General features: G+C 46.3%; 1 protein-coding gene across 11 annotated transcripts in view; it reads right to left on the reverse strand.

Moving 5' to 3' along the window:
• Positions 1-26,188, reverse strand: part of CFAP99 (cilia and flagella associated protein 99) — a 207,489-nt gene that overhangs the window by 116,578 nt on the left and 64,723 nt on the right. For 10 of the 11 annotated variants that reach the window (XM_061629779.1, XM_061629775.1, XM_061629776.1 and 7 more), the window contains one exon: positions 13,211-13,379. In XM_061629779.1, coding sequence (XP_061485763.1) covers positions 13,211-13,379 — 169 coding nt within the window. Of the gene's footprint in view, positions 1-13,210; positions 13,380-25,411; positions 25,513-26,188 lie in introns of all 11 variants that reach the window. The other variant, XM_061629784.1, reaches the window with a different exon arrangement.

A 26,188-nucleotide genomic window follows, 5' to 3' on the forward strand; every position in this document is an offset into this window, starting at 1 on the left:
TATCTGCGAGAGGGGGTGGTCCCTGGCTGCCTGAAAGAGGCAGTAGTGAGACCACTCCTGAAGAGACCCTCCTTGGACCCAGAAAATCTTAATAACTATAAGCCGGTAGCAAATATTCCATTCCTGGGCAAGGTCCTTGAACGAATGGTTGTGGGCCAGCTCGACACTCTTGGATGAGACCGATTATCTGGATCCATTTCAGTCAGGTTTCAGGCCTGGTTTTGGCATGGAAACAGCCTTGGTCGCCCTGTATGATGACCTTTGTCGGGAGAGAGACAGGGGGAGTGTGACTCTGTTGATTCTTCTTGATCTCTCAGCGGCTTTTGATACCATCAACCATGGTATCCTTCTGGGAAGACTGGCTGAGTTGGGAGTGGGAGGGACTGTATGGTGGTGGTTCCGCTCCTACTTGGCAGGTCGGCTCCAGAAGGTGGTGCTTGGGGAACATTGCTCGGCACCCTGGATTATCCAGTATGGGGTTCCACAGGGGTCAGTTCTGTCCCCCATACTGTTCAACATCTACATGAAACCGTTGGGTGTGGTCATCCGGAGCTTTGGAGTGCGTTGCCATCAGTATGCTGAGGAGACGCAGCTCTATTTCTCCTTTTCATCTTCTTCAGGTGAGGCTGTCAATGTGCTGAACCAGTGCCTGGCTGCAACAATGGACTGGATGAGGGCTAATAAATTGAGGCTCAATCCAGACAAGACTGAGATGCTGCTAGTGAGTGGTTCTTATGACCAGATGGTGGACATCCAACCTGTTCTGGATGGGGTTGCACTCCCCCTGAAGGAGCAGGTTGGTAGCTTGTTTGTTCACCGCCCTGAGAGCTATTCTGCTAAGGGCGGTATATAAATTGAAATAATAAATAAATAAATAAACCATCTCTGTCACTTGAGGCTCAGATAGCCTTAGTGGCACGGAGTGCCTTCTACCAACTTCAGTTGGTGGCCCAGCTGTGCCCCTATCTGGACAGGGATAACCTGGCTTCAGTTGTCCATGCTCTGGTAACCTCCAAGTTAGATTACTGCAATGCACTCTATGTGGGGCTGCCTTTGAAGATGGTTCAGAAACTGCAGCTTGTGCAAAATGCAGCAGCCAGATTGGTAACAGGGACCAGACGGTTTGAACATATAAAACCAATTCTGGCCCACTTGCATTGGTTGCCTGTATGTTTCCAAGCTCGATTCAAGGTGCTGGTTTTAACCTATAAAGCCTTACATGGCTTGGGACCACAATACCTGATGGAACGCCTCTCCTGATACGAACCCACCCATACACTACGCTCAACATCTAAGGCCCTCCTCCGGGTGCCTACTCCAAGGGAAGCTCGGAGGGTGGCAACAAGGGAGAGGGCTTTCTCAGTGGAGGCCCCCAAATTATGGAATGATTTTGTTGATGAGGTGTGCCTGGCGCCATCACTGTTATCTTTTCGGTGCCAGGTCAAGACTTTTCTCCCAGGCATTTTAGTATGTGTTTTTTAAAATTGATTTAAATTTTTTAAAGTGTGTTTTAAATTGTTTTTAAAAGATGTGTTTTAAGCTTGTATATTTGTTTTTAATGTTTTTCGTTACTGTAAACCATCCAGAGAGCTTCGGCTATGGGGCGGTATGCAAATACAATAAATAAATAAATTAGGGATGCTTGCCACAGAACCCTACTTACCATTGTTCTGAGTTTATTAAAATCGGCTTTCCTAAAGCCCAAGGTACAAGTATAGCTACTCTCAACTTTTGCTTCCTTTAAAATCAAGTATACCATAGTTGATTTCCCCCAGAGTTCCCATAACTGCCACTTCATCCACCAAGTCATCTCTGTTGGTTAGAATCTAGTTGCATCCTTCACTTTCTGTAGGAGAAATTTATTTCCACCACAAGTCAGGAATTTCTTGGAGGGGCCTGGGGCAACTGAAATCCCCTGTTACTACTACATCATGCCTCCTAGAAACATTGGTAATTTGCTTTGCAAAAGTTTCATCCCCGTCTTCTCATTGATTGGTTGGTCGGTAGTAGACTCCAACTACCATGTTCCTTTTATTTCTTGCTCCATTAATTTTAATCCAGATACTCTCAGTGGAGTTACGAAATTCATCCTCCTGTATTTCTGTGCAGGCATATATATTTTTAAAATATACCACACCTCTGCCTCCCTTTCTATTCCTTCTGTTCTTTTTGAAGAAGTGATATCCTTCAATCACAGTATTCCAGTCATGGGAGTCATCCCACCAAGTTTCAGTTATACCTATCAAGTCGTATTTACTCTCTTGCATTTGTTTCCCATACTCTGAGCATTAGTATGCAGACATAGACCATGTGATTTACGGCTTGGCTTTCTGCCTACATTTTTATGAAGACTAAAAACCCTATTCATAGGGTCGCCCATAAGTCGGAATCGACTTGAAGGCAGTCCATTTCATTTTCATTACTGGGCCCCATTAGAGCCATTCCCTCAGTTCCTCTTACTGTGCACAAGCCTTTGTTAGTCGTTACCACAAGTTTACAACGCCCTCCCCTTTAGGATTCATTTAAACTCTCTTGATGAATTTCTCCATGTTGTGGCCAAACACATTCTTGCCAGTCCTTGTGAGGCGCAACCCATCACTTGCCAGCAGTTCATTTTCCAGGAAGCATAGCCCGTGGTCCCAGAATCCAAATTTCTCGCGTTGGCCCCACCTTTGTAGCCAATCATTCACCTAGAGTATTTTTCTTTCCCTTTCTACTTCTAAGTACCAGAATGATGGACGAAAAAACTGTCTGGGCCCCAAAGTCCTTGAGCTTCCTTCCCAGAGCTTCAAAGTCTGACATGATTTCTTTGTAGCTCTGCTTGGCAGTATCATTCATTCCCACATGGATGAAAAGAAAGGGATATCTGTCAGTGGGCTTTATGTGATGACAACCCTTCTGTCACATCTCTAATCCGTCCTCCAGGGAGGCAGCATACCTGGTGAGTTCATGGATCTTCTCGGCATACTTGGGTTTCAATTCCATGAAGCAGGGAGTCTCCCACCACTACTGCTCTTCTTGTCATGGGGCGTGGTTTCATTGCTTCTGCTTGACTGAGATTCAGTCGCTCGCTTGCTGTCACTTGGGGGCTCCTATAATTCTTCCTCTCTAGACTGTCCTCTAGTCTCATCCTCAGGTGCCTGGAAGCTGTTCCCTAGTTTCACTGGTGATGGATGTCTTCTCACTCTTCTGCTCCTGTCACCCTTTTCCATGGAGTTTCCTCCACTTCATTGTTGCTCTCTACGACAGTCTCCTCTTCAATATCCTGTTGTTCTTCCAGCTCCCGTACTTCTCTTTGCTGTTGTTGTTCCAGAGTTCTATCTGAGAACTCTTCATCTTCTCTTATACTGTTCAGTGTGGTCACCTGCCATTCCAGGCCCATAACCTTTTCTTCCAACATCACCACCAGCTTGTACTTGTTGCACATGTACACCATGTTGTTCTCAGGCAAGAAAATAAACACTGCACAAACCTTGCAGGTCAGCACTGTCAAGAACTTATCAAATAGGTTCAGAATGGTTGCTTGTAACATGGCCCTGATGCAAAGCATTGTGGGGATTTCATCTTGTGCAGAGATGGGCCTCTGAGTGACTGGAAAAATCCTAGTTTCGTTTCTGAGCTCCAGTTAATTAGGAGGCATGTGAAGAGGCACCTATTTATCTGTTGAGAGCCTGGTACCAAAGTCAAACTGGCCAGAGAACAGAGGGGAGGATGGGGCCTGTTAGGCGGGAGGATGGGGCCTGTTAGGCGTGAAGACTGGAGAAGCCTTGAGAAGTATTACCTCACAAGAAAGCCCCCTGATTGGCTAAATTAGTATGGTCTGTTACTAGGGACTTTTCCTTAAGTATAGGGGATGAAACCTATAGCCTCTGTTCCCCTGGGTTACATCTAGACAGGTGGTTACCCGATTGGGTTCCACTGCCTTTCACTACCCAAACTATGCCTCTCTAGGGAGAGGTGAGACTTTGCAACAACTACCTCTTCAGTAAGTAGAATAGGTTAGTTAGTTTTGTTATTTTGGTTGGTGTCTGACCTCTCTATTTGTATTTTACCTAATCCCTGTTTTGGGTATGGGTTTTCAGGAACTGTTTTGCTGCTATTAATTGTGCACTTAATATTTTATTCAAATAAAGCTACTTCTTATTTACCCATGTGTGTTCTTTGCAGGAGAGGAAATTTGGCTCTGAATCTTGAACCTTGGCCACTGACCATTGACTACCATGTGTTGGGTTTGCTGGGGCTCCAGGATGAGGAGTACCTGTTTTGCTCTTGTCTTTTGGAATCTGTGGCAGAACTATTTCAGGACTCTGGGTTTCCCCTGCCTCAGAGCGGCTAACCAGTTTTAGGGGTGGTGGCAGTCTACCTACATTGCAGGGTTGGTGTACAGCCTTGGCAGTGGGAGGTATTTTGCTAGGGTCAATTGCCTTGGGTTGGGAATTGGGTCCTGGGACTGCATGGAAGGTCTGTTTGGTGGCCGTAGTGCATGAAAACCACCACTGAAGTATCCTTCCCATCCACAGTCTCTACTGCTTTTTGTTTCTTTCTTCCTACTTGCATTGGAATGGCCTGTGATTTGTCCTGTCCTCCTTCAGGGTAAATAGGAATGTCTCACTGGTATGTGGTGCGCTGTACAAGGGAAACATTTTTTTAGGAACCTCCTCTCTGACCTCCCCTGCCGAACTCCTCTGCCAAACCATCTCAAGTGCAGCTGGAGATTCATTTCCTCCTTCCTTCACTGCCGTGGGGCTTTCAGAAATGGGAGCCCTGCCTGACTCTGCCTCTTGTGTCAAAGACAAGAAGTTATCTAGGAATAAAAGGAACAATAAAGGCAGAAAGTAATTTGAGAAAGTCCTGCCCTGGATCAAGATTTGGAGGCTACCTTCCCAGCACTTGAGAATGGCTTATCCCTAGCTGTCCTACTCCCCTTGGTAAGAGAATCCCCTATTCAGACTTAGAGGTAGTATATCTCTGTCATAATCCTGAGGTCTGATTCCCTAGATTCAGGAGATGAGGCTGTGAATTCAAAACAATGAGAGAGGAAATTGCCTTTATTGCTGACCTTAGACAACTGCTGCCCCAGCAGCCCCTCTATCAGGAGCCTTTCTTCCCACCACCTCCCTAGACTGCAGAGGTTGCATTATTGTCCTCCATTTCCAAGGCCTCCAGCCTGCAAGCTTCAGTGGAAACACAGTCTCGCCAACACCACTGAAGTCAATAACTGCTGAGGCAGGAAAGGCCCCTTTGGCTATGGATTTATACTACTTTGACATATTCAGGATGATCTATAGAACCACTAGGGTTGCCAAGTCAGTAGCATCCCAAAACCTGACATTTTGGGGGCAGGCCCAAATGATGTCATGGGGCAGGTCCAAGTGATGTTATGGGGTAGGTCTAAGTGACATCATGGAGTGGGTCCAAGTGATGTCACAGGGTGGGTCCAAGTGACATCATGGGGTGGGCCCAAGTGATACCATTAAGCATGATACATTAAGCATCAACCACAGTTGCTTGGCGCATACAATTCATACAAAAACATTTATCTGATTGGAAATTAAGATAGAAATCTTAGCTAAAAGATGGAACCTGGAGAGGGAACATTTAATCTATCCAATTAGCTTCTGGCAAAAAGGGTTCAAGTGCCCTCAGGACAGGACAGGCACCCGAAGGCCATTGTAGGAAGAAAGAAGCCTACTGTTGTGGAGATGTTAGATGGGAGCACTCAGGAATAAAGATGGATGCCTCCAAAGAGCTGCAATTCTAAACACACTTACTAAGGGACTAAGCCTCAATAGGACTTACTTTTCAGTAGATATAGAATCATAGAATAGTAGAGTTGGAAGGGGCATATAAGGCCATCAAGTACAACCCCCTGCCCAATGCAGGAATCCGAATCAAAGTATTCCCGACAGATGGCTGTCCAGTTGCCTCTTGAATGCCTCCAGTGTTGGAGAGCCCACTACCTCTCTAGGTAATTGATTCCATTGTCATATGGCTCTAACAGTTAGGAAGTTTTTCCTGATATGGTTTAGATTGTGTTGTTGGTAAAGCTTGACAAGGGATCCTCTACAAAGATATCCATATCAAAGTAGGGTTTGCAATCCCCTGTCTGGAATGCCCTGCCCGTACCTTTTAACATCCAAATTTCTTTACAGATTTGACCCTTCACTTCAGAAAGAGGTCTGAGTAATGAGTAAGATTCTCTACCCTTTCTGTCTCCCCTGTGGGCTGCTATAAACTCACTTTATCAACCAACCCAATTCCAGTGAATATAATTGACAGAGAGAAAGCACACATGATTTGGTCTACCTTCACAGACAGTAGCTTAGGAACAACACCAATTGCAGCCAAGCTGCCCAGCATGTGAATTCTCTTTTACCACTATTGGACAAGAAACAAACAACAAGGTGAATCATCAGTGGGTTTTAGAAGGTTGAGTGGAGTGCATGGAACCACTGTTGTTGCTTCTATGGATGTAAGGGAGTGAGGATAAAGGTAAATGAAATGCAAACAGAAAAACCAAAACAAAAGACAGTGATGATCTCCTAACTGCAATACCATACCAACCACAACAAGATTCCTATGAGTAGGGCAGAAAACTAAGCATCTCACAACCAGTCAGGATTCCTAAACAAAACCCAAAAATATGATAAATGAAGAAATATTTGTATAAGCATGACTATCAAATATATTTATTTACACAACCTGTAAAGATATTTATAGTGCAATCCTATGTTTATTTATTCAGAAGCAAGTCCCAATGTATTCAGTGGGGCTTACTCAAACAGGGACAGAACTGCAACCTCAAGTGATAAGCAACTTCATTCACACAACCCAAAATTCAGAATCATGCCACTTGAAGCTGTTTTGCAACTGTTTATACTTGTTTTTATGGTTATTGGATTTTAAAGGGATTTATTTCTTATTATGAGCTGCCTTGGTTTCCAGACTGCAACCCTACCTCACAGGGTTGTTGGAAAGATTCCCATATACACGCACAAACTGGAGATGTAAAAATACATACACCCCATATTGTTATTATCAAAACCAGTTGATCATTGCAGAACATTAAAAAAATAAAATCAGTATTCGTTTCTAACATAATAAAAAATGTGATACCTAAGTAAGCCCTGCCTAATTGCTTTAAAAATAGGATTGGAGAGGGAGAGAAAGATATACAACACAAACACAATTCTTTCCTATACAGTAGGGCCTCGCTTTACAGAGCTTCGCTTTACAGCATTCCGCTAATACAGCTGTTGTGAATTGTAGAAAAGCCCCGCTTTACAGCACTTGTTCTGCTTTTACAGAGGTTTTTAGCCACCAGGCGCCATTTTGGTCAATGTAAGTCAATGGGATCCACTTTACAGCGGTTTTCGCTTTGCAGCGGGGGTCCGGAACGTAACCCGCTGTATGAGCAGGGTCCTACTGTATTCACTCAAAAGTCCCATCAATTTACAGCACAATCCTAACTATGTCTACTGAAAAGGAAGTCCTATTGAATTCAATGGGGTTTACTCTGGGTATGTTTACTCTGGAAAATGAAGTACTAGATTTATTATTATTATTATTATTATTATCATCATCATCATCATCATCATCATCATTTATATACCACCCCATAGCTGAAGCTCTCTGGGTAGTTTACAACAATTAAAAACATTAAAAGCAAGCATACAAATTTAAACCATTAAAACCCATAACAACAGATAAGCAAGTTAAAAACACATGTTATTCAAATGCTGCTAAAATGCCTGGGAGAAGAGAAAAGAGGGTTAAAGCTTCAATTTGGGAAGTCTGCAAAACACTGCCCTCTTCAAAATTTAAACCTACACACAGGAGAGAAAAAGACTGAAAGCTTACTTACTCAATCTGTGAGATGTTCAGAAAAGCAGGAAAAAGTACGTTTCTGAGCCTTGGGCCAATCACTTCCTCTCAGCCTCAGAGGGAGGCAATGGTAAACTCCCTCTGAATACCTCTTACCATGAAAACGCTGCTCATAGGGTCACCATAAGTCAGAATCGACTTGAAGGCACACAATTCAATTTGACTCTACATTTTTGTCTTTATCATTCCTTGTCAATCACAACCCTGATTTCTTATTGGCTAAAAACCTGAAAGGGCAGGGATTAAAGCAGAACTTAGAGCAACCAAGAAGTTGCGGGGGGGTGTGCTGATGTTTTGGTGTGTATCTCTGGAACTATACCACCTAGAAACTTATTTTTTGTTTTTAAATGAAAGCTGAAAGTCCAGAGATTAAGGTGAGTCAGTCGGAGAGCCAGAGAGGACCCCCAAAATGCAGAGTCTCAGGCTGAAAAACAGAGATCTGGCAACCCTAGGAACCACTGTGGTAAAACTATAACAAGGTGAAACAATGTGACCTGTCATGATGTATAAGAAAGAATACCCTCAATTTTTTTGTACCAAGATGTATATGATATATATATGATTCTGTTATATTGAGCAGCTTAAAGTTTATTGATTACGTTACTGATTACTTTGTAACAAATAATTTTCTGTGAATATTAGTAAAATAACAATAATTAGCAAATTAAAAAATTGCTTTCAGGAGAAAGATCGCAAATTATCCCAACTTAACAGAAGCCCGATTTAGGTCTCGGTCTGGGGCTGTCTGTTGTCTGCTTGTATGTTTCTTCAGTCAGAACTTCACACAGGGCTATAGTGAGTGCTACTCACTTTTCTTTGACTTACCAGAAATTCAACTTTGCCTTACTGAGAACTAAATTTTGTCTTGATTTATTTGCCAGGCCTTCCTCGCCAGAACCTGAAATCTTGCCTGAAACCCCCATCTAACTGAGATCACCACTGGGTGAGAACAATTTCCAATTAACAAAAGAAAAAGAAAAAGAAGATGGACAGCCATCATGTCCTGTTTATGAACTTTCAGAGGCACTTGGCTGGCCACTGTGGGAAACGGAATGCTGATTAGATGAACCAGGATCTGATTCAGCAAAATAGTTATTCCATTCTTAGAAATGGATACCTCTGGATATTGACCTCTCAGTATTCAGCCTACCTGACCATTATCATTGCTTAATCCCATAATTTCTTCTAACAGATATAATTCAGATCCAATCTAGACTAATGACACGAAGTGACATTCATCAATGTTCCTGAGACCAGCCTCTGAAAAATCTACAGGTACTTTAATTTAAGAATGACAAATTCAAAAGCCATTATTATACAGCCACAAGAGTGGCTGTATACTATAATCAGTGTGGATTTTTCATATTCTGCAATGTTAAATTGAAAATGCCCCCCATGTCATTCTGATCCTTCCCATAAACTCATTGCAAAACAAAACATTACAAAACCTATAGTACTGAACTCAGAAAAGCTTAACAACCCTCTCAATATTCATGGCGATACACAGAACAGTCAGAGAGCATTGAGAGTTCAAAGTGTAAAAAGACTTGAGACAGTCATGGCTTCCCCCAGAGTATCCTGGGAAGTGTAGTTTGTGAAGGATGCTGAGAGGAGACTCCTATTCCCCTGAGAGCGCTCCAGTGGCCAGAGTGGTTTAACAGTCAGCTGCTCTGCTTGAAGCTCTGTGAGGGGTACAGGGCATCTCCTAGCAACTTTCAGCACCCTTCACTAACTACACTTCCCAGGATTCTTTGGGAGAAGCCATGACTATCTAAAGTGAAATAACAGTCTGGTGTGGATGTGGCCAGGGACAGCTTTGGTTTAAATTTGGGTGGGAGGCTACATGTGCCTGCTGCAGAATAAAAAAGTGAGGGAAATGCTGAAAAGCAATTATACTGTTCACAATGCTTTCCTTTTGGAAAGGAGAGGGGCTTCCCCTCTGCCCAGTGCCCACCCACCCCATCTCCTCCCTCTCCCCTCCTCTTTCTGCCCTCCCCCCTCCCCCAGGTCAGTTTCAGCTATCCTAAGCATGATTGCGTAGGAGTAAATCCCACTGAACTCCAAAACCATGCAAATGATCAATCCTGCTCTCCCCTCCTCCTCCCTCCTATCCCATCCCTCTTGCCCCTTCCCTCTCCTTTCCTTCATCCCTTCTCCCCTCCCCCTCCCCTTCCAATCCCCTCTTTCAACCTCCTCCTTCCCCTCTCCCCTCTGCCTTCCCCCTCCTCCATGGTCAGTTTTACCTATCCTAGCACTACGACCTGGAAGACTAGGGTTGAAATCCCTACACAGCCATGAAGCTCACTGGGTGACCTTGGGCCAGTCACTGCCTCTCAGCCTCAGAGGAAGGCAATGGTAAACCACCTCTGAATACCACTTACCATGAAAACCCTATTCAGAGGGTCGGCATAAGTTGGAATCAACTTGAAGGCAGTCCATGTCATTTTCAACCATTGAACTCAGTAAGTATGGAGATGTTATGTTATGTTACAGTTTATTTCTAGGGCACCTTTTTGGCCAAAAAGGCCCCCAAGGCAGCTTACACACAAATAAAGAACACAAATACAAAATACAAATAAAAACAATACAATTTATAAAAAATAAAAACTAACAAAATCCTAGCATTTCTAAAAAGCAACAACAGCTAACCAAAAGGATTCATCTTCCTGGTAAAGTACAGTCCCCAGAAAAATGTCACTAAGAGCAGGAGTGAGGGGGCAAAGTAGGTAGAAAAGCAAGCCCCTTGATGGTCCCAGCACAGTCTCACCCCTGCAGCAGTACCTCTCAGTCTGCAGCTCTTCCTGATAAGGTCCAGGCAGGCAAATGTTCAAACCTGCCCTCCCTTCCTCCTCCCTTCCATCACATTCCTTTTGCCCCTTCCCTCTCTCTTCCTTCACCCCTCCGCCTCCCCTTCTAATCTCCTCCTTCCCCTCCCACTCCTTCTGCTCCCCTCTCCCCTTTCTTCCTTCCCTCTACTCTCCCCTCCGCCTCCCCCATGGTCAGTTTTACCTATCCTAGCCATGATTGCACAGGAGTAAATCCCATTGAACTCAACAAGCATACAAATGATCAGACCTGTCTTTCACCTCCTTCCCCTCTCTTCTCCCTTCCCCCTCCCTTCTTCCTCCCCTCTTCCTTCTTCCTCCTCCTCTGCCCACTCCAGGCCTACCTCCCCATGGTCAGTTTTACCTATCCTAAGCATGATTGCACAGGAGTAAATCCCACTGAACTCAATAAACATGCAAATGATCAAACCTGCCCCCCTCAGCAAACTTGCACAGGATCCCATTTCTTACCTCCCGGACTAAAAAGCAGGGAAATTTACTAATAGGCAAAACATCTTGCAGTTTAAGAATGTACCTATAGCCCATAGATATTTCTACAAGCTTTAAAAAGCAGGGAAATTGGGCAGCTATAATGAATGCAATAGGGGAGCAGGAGACCTGACCTCCTCTCTGAGATATTGTACTGCCCTACAAATTTGTCAAAATGCAAACACAATTTGGGTTGGTCTTTCACAGTCCAATCCACTTCCTGTGTAGCTTGGAAGAATTTCATAACATATGCCTCTGAGCATATGGTGAGTGGTGGCAACATCTGCAGTCAGCCCAAATAACAGAAAGAAGACATGTGATGTGCTGATCTTGTTTTAGCAGGAAGGAAGCAATTATATTAAAACAGTTGATATTGTTCAGATAGTCACTTTAAATATGTTTGATTTACTTTGCAATTTTAGTGAAGTTTCCTATAGGAAATCATTCTTTTGCTTCTGTTTCTGTGAATATGTGAACTACAGCAACACCTTGCAACACTAAAAAAAAGCTCCAAAAACAATTGTGGTATAATGGCACTGACTGTTCTGCAGAATAGTTTCCAATGGGCATAAGGAGTGTCTCAGTTTGCACAAGATAAAACAATAGGAGGTGAAATATATCCTAGTAAAATTCAAGGTGCGCTCTATGTTTTTAATTGACCATGCCCATCTTTCCTTAAGTGGAGTAGTTTAAGCATAGCAGGCTGAAAACATTCATCTTGGGCAGGATAAGTTTGTTTTTCCCAAAAGCTAGAGTCATTGCTGAAGTAGCAACATATTGTAATCTGTCTGATTTTACATCAAAATGCAGTTTCAGATTCAACTGTTAATGCGCCCAAAATAGAAATAGAGCATAACCTCCAGTTTGAAACAAAAAAAGCTATCTTCACCATCATATGACATCGACCAATAAAAAGACTTTGAAATTAATAAAAATAAAGTTGACAGATTTCTACAATGAGAGAAATATAATTTTCTAGGATAGATTCTCTGTAGAAACAGTAGTAACACAGAAAAGGAGCAAAGTAAGAAGAACACCAACAAACATACAAAAACGTAAATCTCCATCTTTGGAGATGACAGGTGTTGCCATCACTCACCATATACTCAGAGGCACATTTCCAAATTCTTCCAAGCTACACAGGAAGTGGATTGGACTGTGAAAGACCAACCCAAATGGTGTTTGTATTTTGACAAATTTGTGGGGCAGTACAATATCTCAGAGAGGAGGTCAGGTCTCCTGCTCCCCTGGTGCATTCACTATAGCTGCCCAATTTCCCTGATTTTTAAAGTTTGATAGAAATATCTATGGGCTATAGGTACATTCTTAAACTGCAAGGTTTTTTGCCTATTAGTGAATCTTATAAAATGCTGTGCTGGGGATTTGCTAAATTGAACTGACTCTCTATTTCCTTACTGTAATATATATCTCTTAGTTTGGTTTGTAATGGCTATTAGTCAAATATAATAAAATGATGACTGCCTGCCTGCCTTGTAAAATGGGTCTTTGAAAAGCAGATTAAGCACCTTACTGAAGACTCTCATCAACTTCTGATTCCAATGGCTGCTATTATTACACTGGGATTTTTCACTTTATAGAATGGCTGGTGTTTTTGTTACAATTGCACAATTGCAGCCAGTATCCAACTAAATATATTTACTAGCGCAAAGATTTCCATTTGTGCAACAGAACTTCTCCCTCTCTTCTTTCCGCACCCTCACCAAAGCTGCTCCAGAGAGTTGAGGGAAAACACAGAATAGCTTAAGCAGGGACACATGGAGAGAGGAGGGGAAGTTCCTTTGTGCAGCCAGAAGTCTTTGCGCTAGCAGATATATTTAGTTGGATACCGCCCTACAGAAATAACTGGATTTTTCAGGCTTCATCTTCAGTAACTAATATGAAACATTTCCTTAAACAACTGTTAGATTCCATTATTTTATTTTGTTTTATTTATTGGATTCAGATACTTTCAAAAATCAGCCAAGGTTTTTAATTTTTTTGTAAATACTCACGGGCTTTCTTTTTTCTTTTTGTGGAATTAGCTCAGGAATCAGTATAGCTCGTGGATTAGGGACTGTCAAATTAAACTCCTTTGGTTCAGTTATCTTTGAAGTTGTAAGAGTGTATTTATTTAATTTAACATCAAGCAGATCGATCAGTTGTTGCACTTTGGGCTGCCATCTTCAAACATAAAAAAAATATAATCTTATTTTCATTTTATAACTTGATGATTTTCTAACAGACCATGCAAGAGAGGAATCACAGTTCAGTGGTAAGCACATTCTTTGTATCCATGGCACCTCCAGTTAAAAGAATGAACCGTTGGTTCTCACCTGAAAGTGATTTTACTGGATGCCAGTCCATCACGTGGGTAGTAGTCTGTCGTCTGGTCCAAGGACAGGAAATGCGCTCACGTTTGCAGTCTGAAGGGGGCGTCGCTGGCCTGCAGACCCCAGTTCATTTCTGGATGCCATCCGCCGAGGCGTAACGCTGGAGGCGTAATACTGGAATAGCTTATGTGCAGTCCTGGCACGAATCCAGAAAGGTTAATAATACTGTGGCCAGCGACAGCCTAGCATAGCTAATGGAGAAAAATGGCTATGGTGATAACGTAGGCAACAAGTGTTCCATAAATTACAAGGAAAATGATCGGAAGGTCAATTTTCTTTCTCTCTCTCTCCTTCTATGAGAGCCTTCGAATGCACTGGCAGCAGCTTGACTCTAAGCTAGAAATAGTGGTCGAGCCCTGATGTACTGAACCGGGCGGGCCATGATGGACTGGCATCCAGTAAAATCACCTTTCAGGTGAGAACCAACGGTTCATTTTCCCTGGATGCCAGTCCATCACGTGGGACATACCAAAGCCGTCCCAGCTGGGTGGGTTGGGCGAGCCCACTAATCTGTAGAGATCGTTTGCTGCAGCACCCGTCTCCCGAAGGAGGCCTCGGCCAAGGCGTAACGGTCTATCTTACAGTGTCTAATGAAGGTAGAAGGAGAAGACCAATTTGCCACTCTGGAGATTTCTCTCAGAGAGGCATTAGTGGAGAAGGCTGCTGAGGTGGAGGCTGCCCATGTTGAGTGGGTTGTAATGCCCTGTGGTGGTGCCAAGTTGCTGGCCTCATAGGTCAGCCTGATGCAAGTTCTTAGCCATCTCGCTAAGGTTGGAGTTGAGGCCATTTTGCCCAGAGACCTGGGGTGGAGTGATATGAATATTGCCTCCATGGACCTCAGCTTTCTTGTTCTGTCTATGTACACCCTCAGCGCCCTAGTGACATCTAGGCAATGCAGCTCCCTTTCCCTTGGGTGTACTGGTCGGGGACAAAAGGACGGTAGGATCAGTTCCTGTTACCTGTGGAAGGTGGAATTGATTTTAGAGATGAAGGATGGGTCCATTCTAAGGACAACGGACTCCTCGTGAAAGGTACAGAGCTGGCATGCAACCGACAGGGCGCCCAGCTCCGAGACGCACCTCGCTGAAGTGATGGCGATGAGGAATAGAACCTCAAGTCAAGAGCTGAAGAGGAATGGTCTCTAGCGGCTCAAAGGGTGATCTCTGCAGTGCAAATAGAACCTTCTGCAAATCCCAAGAGGGAAGGCAGTGGGTGGTCAGAGGCTGTGAAGCCGCAGCTCCTTTGAGGAAACGCCAGAGCAGTAGATTGCTGCCAACTGGCTGACTGGAAGCGGGCAAAAGGAAGGCAGATATAGCTGATGCCTGCCTCCTTAACGTAGTGGCCTTCAGGCCAAGTTGGATCGCCTATGCAAGAATTTGAGAATCTGCGGGGCGCTGGCCTTAGACGGGCAAATTTTCCTGGAGTGACACCAGCCAGCAAATGTCCTCCATGTAGCCTGGTAGATTCTAGTCATGGATAGCTGCTGTTCCGACAAAATGATGTCGATGACTCGTGACGTAAGGCCAGAGCATCTCAAGGTTCTCCGCTCAAGAGCCATGCCGTCAGGCTCAGCCAATCCAGGTCCAGGTGATGAAGTGGCCCCTAGCACAGCAGATCCTGCCTCTGTGGTAGCCTCCACGGATCTGCGACTGAGAGGTTGAGGAGCTCCAAGAACCATGGTCTCCGTGGCCACCAAGGAGCAATCAGCACTAGGTGGGCCCTCTCCTCCCTCGTCTTTTGCAGGGTGCGGCCCAGGAGAGGGACCAGAAGGAATGCGTAGAGAAAGCCCTTCGGCCATAGTTGTGAGAGGGCATCCACGGCCTCCACTCCTGGGAACGGTGCCTGGTGGTTGAGATTTGATGCGAAGAGGTCTATCTCTAGCTGACCGTACCTCAGCAGAATTCTGGCAAACACCTGCGGGTGTCTCCCATGGCAGAACCCTCTGGCGGCTAAGCCAGTCTGCTGTGGTGTTGTGCTCCCTGCTGAGGTGCTCTGCTGACAGGGTGAGGTTTTGCTCTGCCCACTGCATGAGAAGAGAGGCCTCCGCCTGTAGGCTCCTTGATCAGGTTCCCCCTTGTCTGATGATGTGAGCCTTCATCATTGAATTGTCGATGTAAATCATGACATTCTTGAGAAGAAACAGCTGACTGAAGTGAAGGAAGGCGAGACGGGCTGCTCAGAGTTCTAACCAGTTGATGCTGTGATTTGTCTCCTCCTCTGACCCAGTGCCCTGTGTGTATGCTGTGTTGCAGTGTGTTCCCCAACCCAGCAGGCTGGTGTCCGTTGTAATTAGGGTACCCCTTAGCATGTTGTCCTGCCTTGTCCACCAATGGAAGGATCTTCGGAGCTCCCTGGACAGAGGAATCCGTTTGTGCCGGCATCTTGCAATGCTTGCCTGATGGGGGATCAGGGCCCACTGCAGGCGATGTGTATGGTGGCGCACCCACGGAACTATCTGAATGGTTGATACAAAGAGGCCCAGGGCCCTGGCCAGGCTCATGATGTCCGCCAATCTGCTTTGTCGAAGGGAGGAAGCTGTCTCCCTGATTGCTTGTACCCTTTGAGGTGAGAGACAAACGAGGCCACGATCTGTGTCTATCAGGGCCCCCAGATGCTGCAGCTGTCGGGAAGGGGCTAGGCAGCTCTTCGCGTGGTTGACTAGGAAGCCCAGTCTGTTGAGGAGTTAAGGCAAGGTGGACATGATCCCGGGTGCGCTGTAAAGTGCTCACCCTCAAGAGCAGGTCATCAAGGTACGGATAGATGCGTACTCCCTGAAATCGGAGATGGGCCACTGCGGCTGCCATGATCTTTGTGAACACCCTTGGGACTGACAAGAGGCCAAAAGGCAGGGCTCTGTACTGAAAATGACGGTGCCCGAGCGAGAACCTTATAAACGTCCTGTGCCCAGGAAGGATTGGTATGTGGAGATGTGCCTCCTTCAAGTCTATGGAAGCCAGATAATCGCCTTCCTGCAGGGCTTCCCTGATGGAGGCTAGGGATTCCATCTTGAATTTGTGGTACTTCACTGACCTGTTCAGATGCTTGAGGTCTAGGATTGCCCTCCATGAGAGGTCCCACTTGGGCAAGAGAAACAAGACAGAGAAGATGCCTGAGCCATGCTGAGACTGCTCGATCTCCTCTATGGCCTGGATCTCCACCAGGTGTTGTACAGCCGCTGACAGATTGAGCTTTCTTGGTTGATCCCTTGGGAGCCTGGAGGGAATGTATCTGGGGCATGGTAGGTGGGAGAATTCCAATGAATAACCTCTGGTGACAGTATTTAGGGCCCAGGCGTCCGCCCAATGACCTCCCATGCGGGGGCGAAGCGTAGTAGATGGCCCCCAATGTGTAAGGCATCATTGATGACAGGCCCGACCGTCACATCTGGGGGCGGTGGCTGTGTAGTCTGAGCAGCCTCCCTGAGCTGGATGCTGCTTGGTGTTGTAGTGGGGTCTAGGCCATGAGTAGCAGGAGGAGGGTTTGTAGTCTCTACTTCCTGGGGATTGTCTAGAAGCTCGAAAGGACTGGAAAGAGTTGTAGGGGGCGTATTTTCTCTGGAAACGCCTGCCCTTGCATCTCACGGTCACCATGTATGTCTTTCTCCTTTCCTTGGGGTCCACAAGAACTTCCTTGAGCGTCTTGTCGCCAAACAGCTTGCCTCCGGCGAAAGGCCTAGTAGCAAGATTGGCCCTGGCTGTGTTGTCAGCCTCCCAATGCTTGAGCCAGACAGTGTGCCGTAGAAAGGCTCTGGCCGCAAATTGAGAGGAGTCCATTGTGGCACCTGTGACGAAGGACGCTGTTCTATGAAGCTTTAACAGCGTCTTCTTAGTGCGCTCTGGATCCTGCTCAGGGTTGTCCAGTAGCTTGTCCAGCCAGACCAAGGAGGCCCTAGAGAAGGCTGATGCAGTGCTAGAGGCTCTGAAGGCAATGGCGACGGCTTCGTGAGCCCGCTTCAAGGCATAGTCCAGCCAGCGCTCCGTAGGGTCCTTTAGCTGTGTCTCCCCTTTACGGAGAATGGATGTAGAAACGAGGCCCAGCACTGGAGTGTCCACTGTCGGGATCTGAAGAAACTCCATGACATCAGCTTCAATCACATATAATTCGCCATCTGAGGGCTCCACGTTGGGTACGTTGCCTGCCCCCTGCCCTGAGGAGCCCTGGGCTCTGAGGTTATGGGCTGTCTTGGGCATGGGGATCTGTGTCTGCTCCTCCTGCCCCATGCGTCTAGCCCTGTTGGAGGGCTGACTAGAGGATCCCTTGGTGCGTGTCTTCTTTGATTTCTTGGTGACGGGAGGAGGTTGAGCGGCCCTCTGGCCCGTCAGGGGAAGAGGCGGGCTCGCCATGGGTTGAGCTGACTGTGTAAGCGAGGAAACAGGCAGCTCAGCCGCATCCTGTTTGGAGGCCATGTGGAAGGCTATGGTAAGGTTGTCAACTCGCTGACCGCTGTGGTGAGCCTTTTTCTGTCCACTGGCATGAAGGAAAGGAAAAGGAAAAGGGCCAGTTAGCCTTGGAAGTGGAATGGCCACTTAACAAAGGACTGGGTATAAAGGCGAAAAAGGCATGCTCTGCCCAGCTTGAGTGCCCCAGTGGACTGCTGTGCCCAGTACCACAATTGGTACGGGGTGGTAGCCTAAGGTCTGAGTGTCGTATGAGGCTTGCTCTGCCCAGTACTGCGATTGGTATGGGGTGGTAGCATGTAACATCTGAACACCTGCAACGGCTTGCTCTGCCCAGTACCATAATTGGTATGGGGTGGTAGCGCAAAGCCTAAGTGCCTATCCAAGCTGCTCTGCCCAGTACTGCGATTGGTATGGGGTGGTAGCATAAAAGGCTGAAAAAACTCACCAAGGTGCGCTCTGCCCAGTACCACCGTACGTATGGGGTGGTAGTGTAGCTTGTGCATGTTGGTCAAGGGCATGGAAAAATTGGTTGATTTTCTATCACTATTGTCCTTATTTTCTTTATTTTTAATTTTATTTATTTATTTATTTTTACCAGGAGGGGGTGCTGCAGGTTACGCAATCTGCTCCCTCCTCAATGAATGCTCGGGAAGCGGTTGCAGAGGTCCGCCAGCCAGCTGAATGCTGGGAGGAGGCAGAGGAGGTGGAAGCGGTGGCCCCATCGGGCGACTGTCTGCTGGTGGCCAGAAAGCCGGAGGCAGTGGCCTGGGCGCCAGTGAGCCACACGGACCCCAGTGGTTGGTGAGGAAAACAAACTCCTGGCCCTGCTGTATTGGCTGGAGCCGGTGGGGTGCGACGGACCCGCTGGCCAGGTGATCATCAGCCACCAGGAAGGTTGCTTGGGTCCATCGGCTGCAGCTGCAGCAAGGAATGGATCCCGCCTACTGGCAGCTCCCCAGTGGCAGCCACAGTTGCAATGAGGAGCATTGCCGTGAAGAGAATTGCTGCTGCCGCTCTACCCCGGTAGGACCATGGCGAGGCAAAGCGGCGAGGGCTGGGGATCCAGAATGAGAGGGACTCCCAGGGGTATACCCCCTCCTCCAGGCAGCAAGGCCTGGGTTGGGCTCCCAAGCACGCGGTTCAGTGGAGGCCGACAAGATGGCGCCCGTTCACTCCAAAAATTTAAAGGACCCCTAAACTTAAAGGGGGCAATAAAAAAAAAAAAGAGGAGCTTAAGAGCCTCAAAAATGCAAGAAAGAGGGACGGGAAAAAAAAGAAAACTCCAACCCCCTTAGCCCTTACAATATAAAATGGAAGAAAAAACAAGGAGTCAACCCTAAGTAAACAACTCACGTGGAGAGTAGTTCAACTGCGTCTGCCTTGGACCAGGACAGGAAATGAACTGGGCTCTGCAGGCCAGCGATGCCCCCCTCAGACTGCAAACATCAGTGCATTTCCTGTCCTTACACCAGATGACATAAGAACATAAGAACATAAGAAGAGCCTGCTGGATCAGGCCAGTGGCCCATCTAGTCCAGCATCCTGTTCTCACAGTGGCCAACCAGGTGCCTGGGGGAAGCCCGCAAGCAGGACCCGAGTGCAAGAACACTCTCCCCTCCTGAGGCTTCCGGCAACTGGTTTGCAGAAGCATGCTGCCTCTGACTAGGCTGGCAGAGCACAGCCATCATGGCTAGTAGCCATTGATAGCCCTGTCCTCCTTGAATTTGTCTAATCTTCTTTTAAAGCCGTCCAAGCTGGCGGCCATTACTGCATCTTGTGGGAGCAAATTCCATAGTTGAACTATGCGCTGAGTAAAGAAGTACTTCCTTTTGTCTGTCCTGAATCTTCCAACATTCAGCTTCTTTGAATGTCCACGAGTTCTAGTATTATGAGAGAGGGAGAAGAACTTTTCTCTATCCACTTTCTCAATGCCATGCATAATTTTATACACTTCTATCATGTCTCCTCTGACCCGCCTTTTCTCTAAACTAAAAAGCCCCAAATGCTGCAACCTTTCCTCGTAAGGGAGTCGCTCCATCCCCTTGATCATTCTGGTTGCCCTCTTCTGAACCTTTTCCAACTCTATAATATCCTTTTTGAGATGAGGTGACCAGAACTGTACACAGTATTCCAAATGCGGCCGCACCATAGATTTATACAACGGCATTATGATATCAGCTGTTTTATTTTCAATACCTTTCCTAATTATCGCTAGCATGGAATTTGCCTTTTTCACAGCTGCCGCATACTGGGTCGACATTTTCATCGTGCTGTCCACTACAACCCCGAGGTCTCTCTCCTGGTCGGTCACCGCCAGTTCAGACCCCATGAGCGTATATGTGAAATTAAGATTTTTTGCTCCAATATGCATAATTTTACACTTGTTTATATTGAATTGCATTTGCCATTTTTCTGCCCATTCACTCAGTTTGGAGAGGTCTTTTTGGAGCTCTTCGCAATCCCTTTTTGTTTTAACAACCCTGAACAATTTAGTGTCGTCAGCAAACTTGGCCACTTCACTGCTCACTCCTAACTCTAGGTCATTAATGAATAAGTTGAGAAGTACAGGTCCCAATACCGATCCTTGAGGGACTCCACTTTCTACAGCCCTCCATTGGGAGAACTGTCCACTTATTCCTACTCTCTGCTTTCTGCTTCTTAACCAATTCCTCCTTATCCACAACAGGACCTCTCCTTTTATTCCATGACTGCTAAGCTTCCTCAGAAGTCTTTGGTGAGGTACCTTGTCAAAAATTTTTTGAAAGTCTAAGTACACTATGTCCACTGGATCACCTCTATCTATATGCTTGTTGACACTCTCAAAGAATTCTAATAGGTTACTGAGACAGGACTTTCCCTTGCAGAAGCCATGCTGGCTCTGCTGCACCAAGGCTTGTTCTTCTATGTGCTTAGTTAATCTAGCTTTAATAATACTTTCTACCAGTTTTCCAGGGACAGAAGTTAAGCTAACTGGCCTGTAATTTCCGGGATCCCCCCTGGATCCCTTTTTGAAGATTGGCGTTACATTTGCCACTTTCCAGTCCGCAGGCATGGAGGAGGACCCGAGGGACAAGTTACATATTTTAGTTAGCAGATCAGCAATTTCACATTTGAGTTCTTTGAGAACTCTCGGGTGGATTAAGCCTACAATTTCCTCTCTCGTTACCACTATTTGTCTCAGTTCCTCAGAATCCCTTCCTGCAAATGTTAGTTCAGGTTCAAGGATCTGCCCTATATCTTCCACTGTGAAGACAGATGCAAAGAATTCATTTAGCTTCTCTGCAATCTCCTTATCGTTCTTTAGTACACCAAGTGACCAATCGCCTCCCTAGATGGTCTCCTGCTTTGAATGTATTCATAGAATTTTTTGTTGTTGGTTTTTATGTTCTTAGCAATGTGCTCCTCAAATTCTTTTTTAGCATCCCTTATTGTCTTCTTGCATTTCTTTTGCCAGAGTTTGTGTTCCTTTTTATTTTCCTCATTCGGACAAGACTTCCATTTTTTGAAGGAAGACTTTTTGCCTCTAAGAGCTTCCTTGACTTTGCTCGTTAACCATGCTGGCATCTTCTTGGCCCTGGCGGTACCTTTTCTGATCTGCGGTATGCACTCCAGTTGAGCTTCTAATATAGTGTTTTTAAACAACTTCCAAGCATTTTCGAGTGATGTGACCCTCTGGACTTTGTTTTTCAGCTTTCTTTTTACCAATCCCCTCATTTTTGTGAAGTTTCCTCTTTTGAAGTCAAATGTGACCGTGTTGGATTTTCTTGACAATTGGCCATTTACATGTATGTTTAATTTAATAGCACTGTGGTCACTGCTCCCAATCGGTTCAACAACACTTACATCTCGCACCAGGTCCCGGTCCCCATGGGGGATTAAGTCCAGGGTTGCCATGCCTCTGGTCGGTTCCATGACCAACTGGTCTAGGGCATAGTCATTTAGAATATCTAGAAATTTTGCTTCTTTGTCATGACTGGAAGACATATGCAGCCAGTCTATGTCTGGGTAGTTCACCCATTACTACCACATTTCCTAGTTTGGATGCTTCCTCAATTTCATATCTCATCTCAAGGTCTCCCTAAGCTTTTTGATCAGGGGGATGATAGATCGTTCCCAGTATTAAATACTTCCTGGGGCGTACAGGCACTTGTAAGCAGTGTCTCTCTTCAAGTGTCTTTGGCACTTGTGGTTTGGCCTGTGGTAATTTTGCCCTTCTGAATTGATATCCTGTGCCCCTGCTCTCACAATGCCTACTTCTAGGCCTACCCCTTTTAAAATTTCATCATTTCTTTGGTCTTTAACCCAGGGGGGAGGTTTATTCCAAACAGACCTCCCTCAGCTCCTGTCGGGTTTCCCCCCTCAGTCAGTTTAAAAGCTGCTCTGCCACCTTTTTAATTTTAAGTGCCAGCAGTCTGGTTCCATTCTGGTTCAAGTGGAGCCCGTCCCTTTTGTACAGGCCTGGCTTGTCCCAAAATGTTCCCCAGTGCCTAACAAATCCAAACCCCTCCTCCCGACACCATTGTCTCATCCACGCATTGAGACTGGAAAGCTGTGCCTGTCTGGCTGGTCCTGCACGTGGAACCGGTAGCATTTCAGAGAAAGCCACCTTGGAGGTCCTGGCTTTCAGCATCCTACCTAGCAACCTAAATTTTGCTTCCAGGACCTCACGGCTGCATTTCCCCATGTCATTGGTGCTAACGTGCACCACGACCACTGACTCCTCCCCAGCACTGTCTACCAAACCATCTAAACGACGGGCGATATCTGCAACCTTCGCACCAGGCAGGCAAAACACCTTGCGGTCTACACGCCCATCACACACCCCACAGTCTATGTTCCTAATGATTGAATCACCCACAAGGATTCCTCCACCCCCCAGAGAGATATCCTCGGCACGAGAGGATAGCTGTTCATCCCCCAAGGAATGGGTCCCTTCTAAGGCATCGTTTCCCTCTTCCTCAGCTGGATGCTCTCCTTCCCCGAGACCATCGTTCTCCGTGATAGCAGGAGAGCTATCATCCTTGGAGTGGGACACAGCTATAACATCCCTGAAGGCCTCCTTCACACACCTCTCTGCCTCTCTCAGCTTTTCCAGGTCAGCCACCTTGGCCTCAAGGAAATGAAGTCCTTCCCGGAGAGCACACCCATGACTTCTGTCCAACAGGCAGACAGTCGTACATGCTGCAGGCAGTGCAAAACACTGGAAAGTCCACACACCCCTGCTAGCTTCTTACCTGCATGGTTTTGTTTAAGGTTTATTACGTTAATGGGTTGGAAACTGCAGTTTAGTTGAGGTCAGGGAATAGACGGGCAGAGTGGGGGGGGCTGGCCTTCTCGCCCTGCTGCTAAACTCACTCTGCTGCTTAACTCACCTTGATGCTTTGTTAGCTGCGGCCTTGACGGTTCGTCAGCTGGGGCTCCCTCTAGCTCGTGGAACAGGCTCCCTCGCTAGGGTGCTCTGAATTTATATGTGGGGCTGGTCCCTCCCAGCTACTGCTGCCAGCCAATGATGTGTTAATTGAGGCTGAATTCTTTGCATCTGTCTTCACAGTGGAAGATATAGGGCAGATCCCTGAACCTGAACTAACATTTGCAGGAAGGGATTCTGAGGAACTAAGACAAATAGTGGTAACGAGAGAGGAAGTTCTAAGCTTAATGGACAATATAAAAACTGACAAATCACCGGGCCCGGATGGCATCCACCCGAGAGTTCTCAAAGAACTCAAAGGTGAAATTGCTGATCTGCTAACTAAAATATGTAACTTGTCCCTCGGGTCCTCCTCTGTGCCTGAGGACTGGAAAGTGGCAAATGTAACGCCAATCTTCAAAAAGGGATCCAGAGGGGATCCCGGAAATTACAGGCCAGTTAGCTTAACTTCTGTCCCTGGAAAACTGGTAGAAAGTATTATTAAAGCTAGATTAACTAAGCACATAGAAGAACAAGCCTTGGTGCAGCAGAGCCAGCATGGCTTCTGCAAGGGAAAGTCCTGTCTCAGTAACCTATTAGAATTCTTTGAGAGTGTCAACAAGCATATAGATAGAGGTGATCCAGTGGACATAGTGTACTTAGACTTTCAAAAAATTTTTGACAAGGTACCTCACCAAAGGCTTCTGAGGAAGCTTAGCAGTCATGGAATAAAAGGAGAGGTCCTCTTGTGGATAAGGAGGAATTGGTTAAGAAGCAGAAAGCAGAGAGTAGGAATAAACGGACAGTTCTCCCAATGGAGGGCTGTAGAAAGTGGAGTCCCTCAAGGATCGGTATTGGGACCTGTACTTTTCAACTTGTTCATTAATGACCTAGAATTAGGAGTGAGCAGTGAAGTGGCCAAGTTTGCTGACGACACTAAATTGTTCAGGGTTGTTAAAACAAAAAGGGATTGCAAAGAGCTCCAAAAAGATCTCTCCAAACTGAGTGAATGGGCAGAAAAATGGCAAATGCAATTCAATATAAACAAGTGTAAAATTATGCATATTGGAGCAAAAAATCTGAATTTCACATATACGCTCATGGGGTCTGAACTGGCGGTGACCGACCAGGAGAGAGACCTCGGGGTTGTGGTGGACAGCACGATGAAAATGTCGACCCAGTGTGCGGCAGCTGTGAAAAAGGCAAATTCCAAGCTAGCAATAATTAGGAAAGGTATTGAAAATAAAACAGCCAATATCATAATGCCGTTGTATAAATCTATGGTGCGGCCGCATTTGGAATACTGTGTACAGTTCTGGTCGCCTCATCTCAGAAAGGATATTATAGAGTTGGAAAAGGTTCAGAAGAGGGCAACCAGAATGATCAAGGGGATGGAGCGACTCCCTTACGAGGAAAGGTTGCAGCATTTGGGGCTTTTTAGTTTAGAGGAAAGGCGGGTCAGAGGAGACATGATAGAAGTGTATAAAATTATGCATGGCATTGAGAAAGTGGATAGAGAAAAGTTCTTCTCCCTCTCTCATAATACTAGAACTCGTGGACATTCAAAGAAGCTGAATGTTGGAAGATTCAGGACAGACAAAAGGAAGTACTTCTTTACTCAGCGTGTAGTTAAACTATGGAATTTGCTCCCACAAGATGCAGTAATGGCCACCAGCTTGGATGGCTTTAAAAGAAGATTAGACCAATTCATGGAGGACAGGGCTATCAATGGCTACTAGCCGTGATGGCTGTGCTGTGCCACCCTAGTCAGAGGCAGCATGCTTCTGAAAACCAGTTGCCAGAAGCCTCAGGAGGGGAGAGTGTTCTTGCACTTGGGTCCTGCTTGCGGGCTTCCCCCAGGCACCTGGTTGGCCACTGTGAGAACAGGATGTTAGACTAGATGGGCCACTGGCCTGATCCAGCAGGCTCTTCTTATGTTCTTAACAGAACATTCACCTTAGCACTACCTCCAGCAGGCTCTTCTTATGTTCTTATCAGGTCAGGAGAACCACCCACCAGCAGTATCTCAGTCTTGTCTGGATTAAGCCTCAGTTTGTTAGCTCTCATCCAGTCCAGTGTTGCAGCCAGGCATCGGTTCAGCACGTCGACAGACTCACCTGAAAAAGATGAAAAGGAGAAATAGAGCTGCGTGTCATCAGCATACTGATGGCAACGCACTCCAAAGCTCCTGATGACCGCACCCAGCGGCTTCATATAGATATTAAAAAGCATTGGGGACAGAACTGACCCCTGCGGAACTCCATACTGGAGTCCCAGGGTGCCGAGCAATGCTCCCCAAGCACTACTCTCTGGAGACAGCCTGCCAAATAGGAGCGGAACCACTGCCAAGCAGTACCGCCTACTCCCAGATCAGTGAGCCGCCCCAGAAGGATACCATGGACGATGGTATCAAAAGCCGCTAAGAGATCAAGGAGGATCAGCAGGGTCACACTCCCCCTGTCTATCTCCCGACAAAGGTCATCGTACAGGGCGACCAAGGCTCCGTGCCAAAACCGGGTCTAAAGCCCGACTGGAATGGATCCAGATAATCAGTTTCATCCAAGAGTTTCTGGAGCTGGCTGGCAACCACTCATTCCAGGACCTTGCCCAGGAATGGGACATTAGCTACCGGCCTATAATTGTTAAAATTTTCTGGGTCCAGGGATGGTTTCTTTAGAAGTGGTCTTACTGCCGCCTCTTTCAGGTGGCCAGGGACCACTCCCTCTCGCAGTAAGGCATTAATCACTTCCCTGGCCCAGCCGGCTGTTCCAGTCCTGCTAGCTTTTATTAGCC

Source organism: Rhineura floridana, chromosome 5 (genome assembly GCF_030035675.1).
Source record: "Rhineura floridana isolate rRhiFlo1 chromosome 5, rRhiFlo1.hap2, whole genome shotgun sequence".
Taxonomy (NCBI): Eukaryota; Metazoa; Chordata; class Lepidosauria; order Squamata; family Rhineuridae; genus Rhineura; species Rhineura floridana.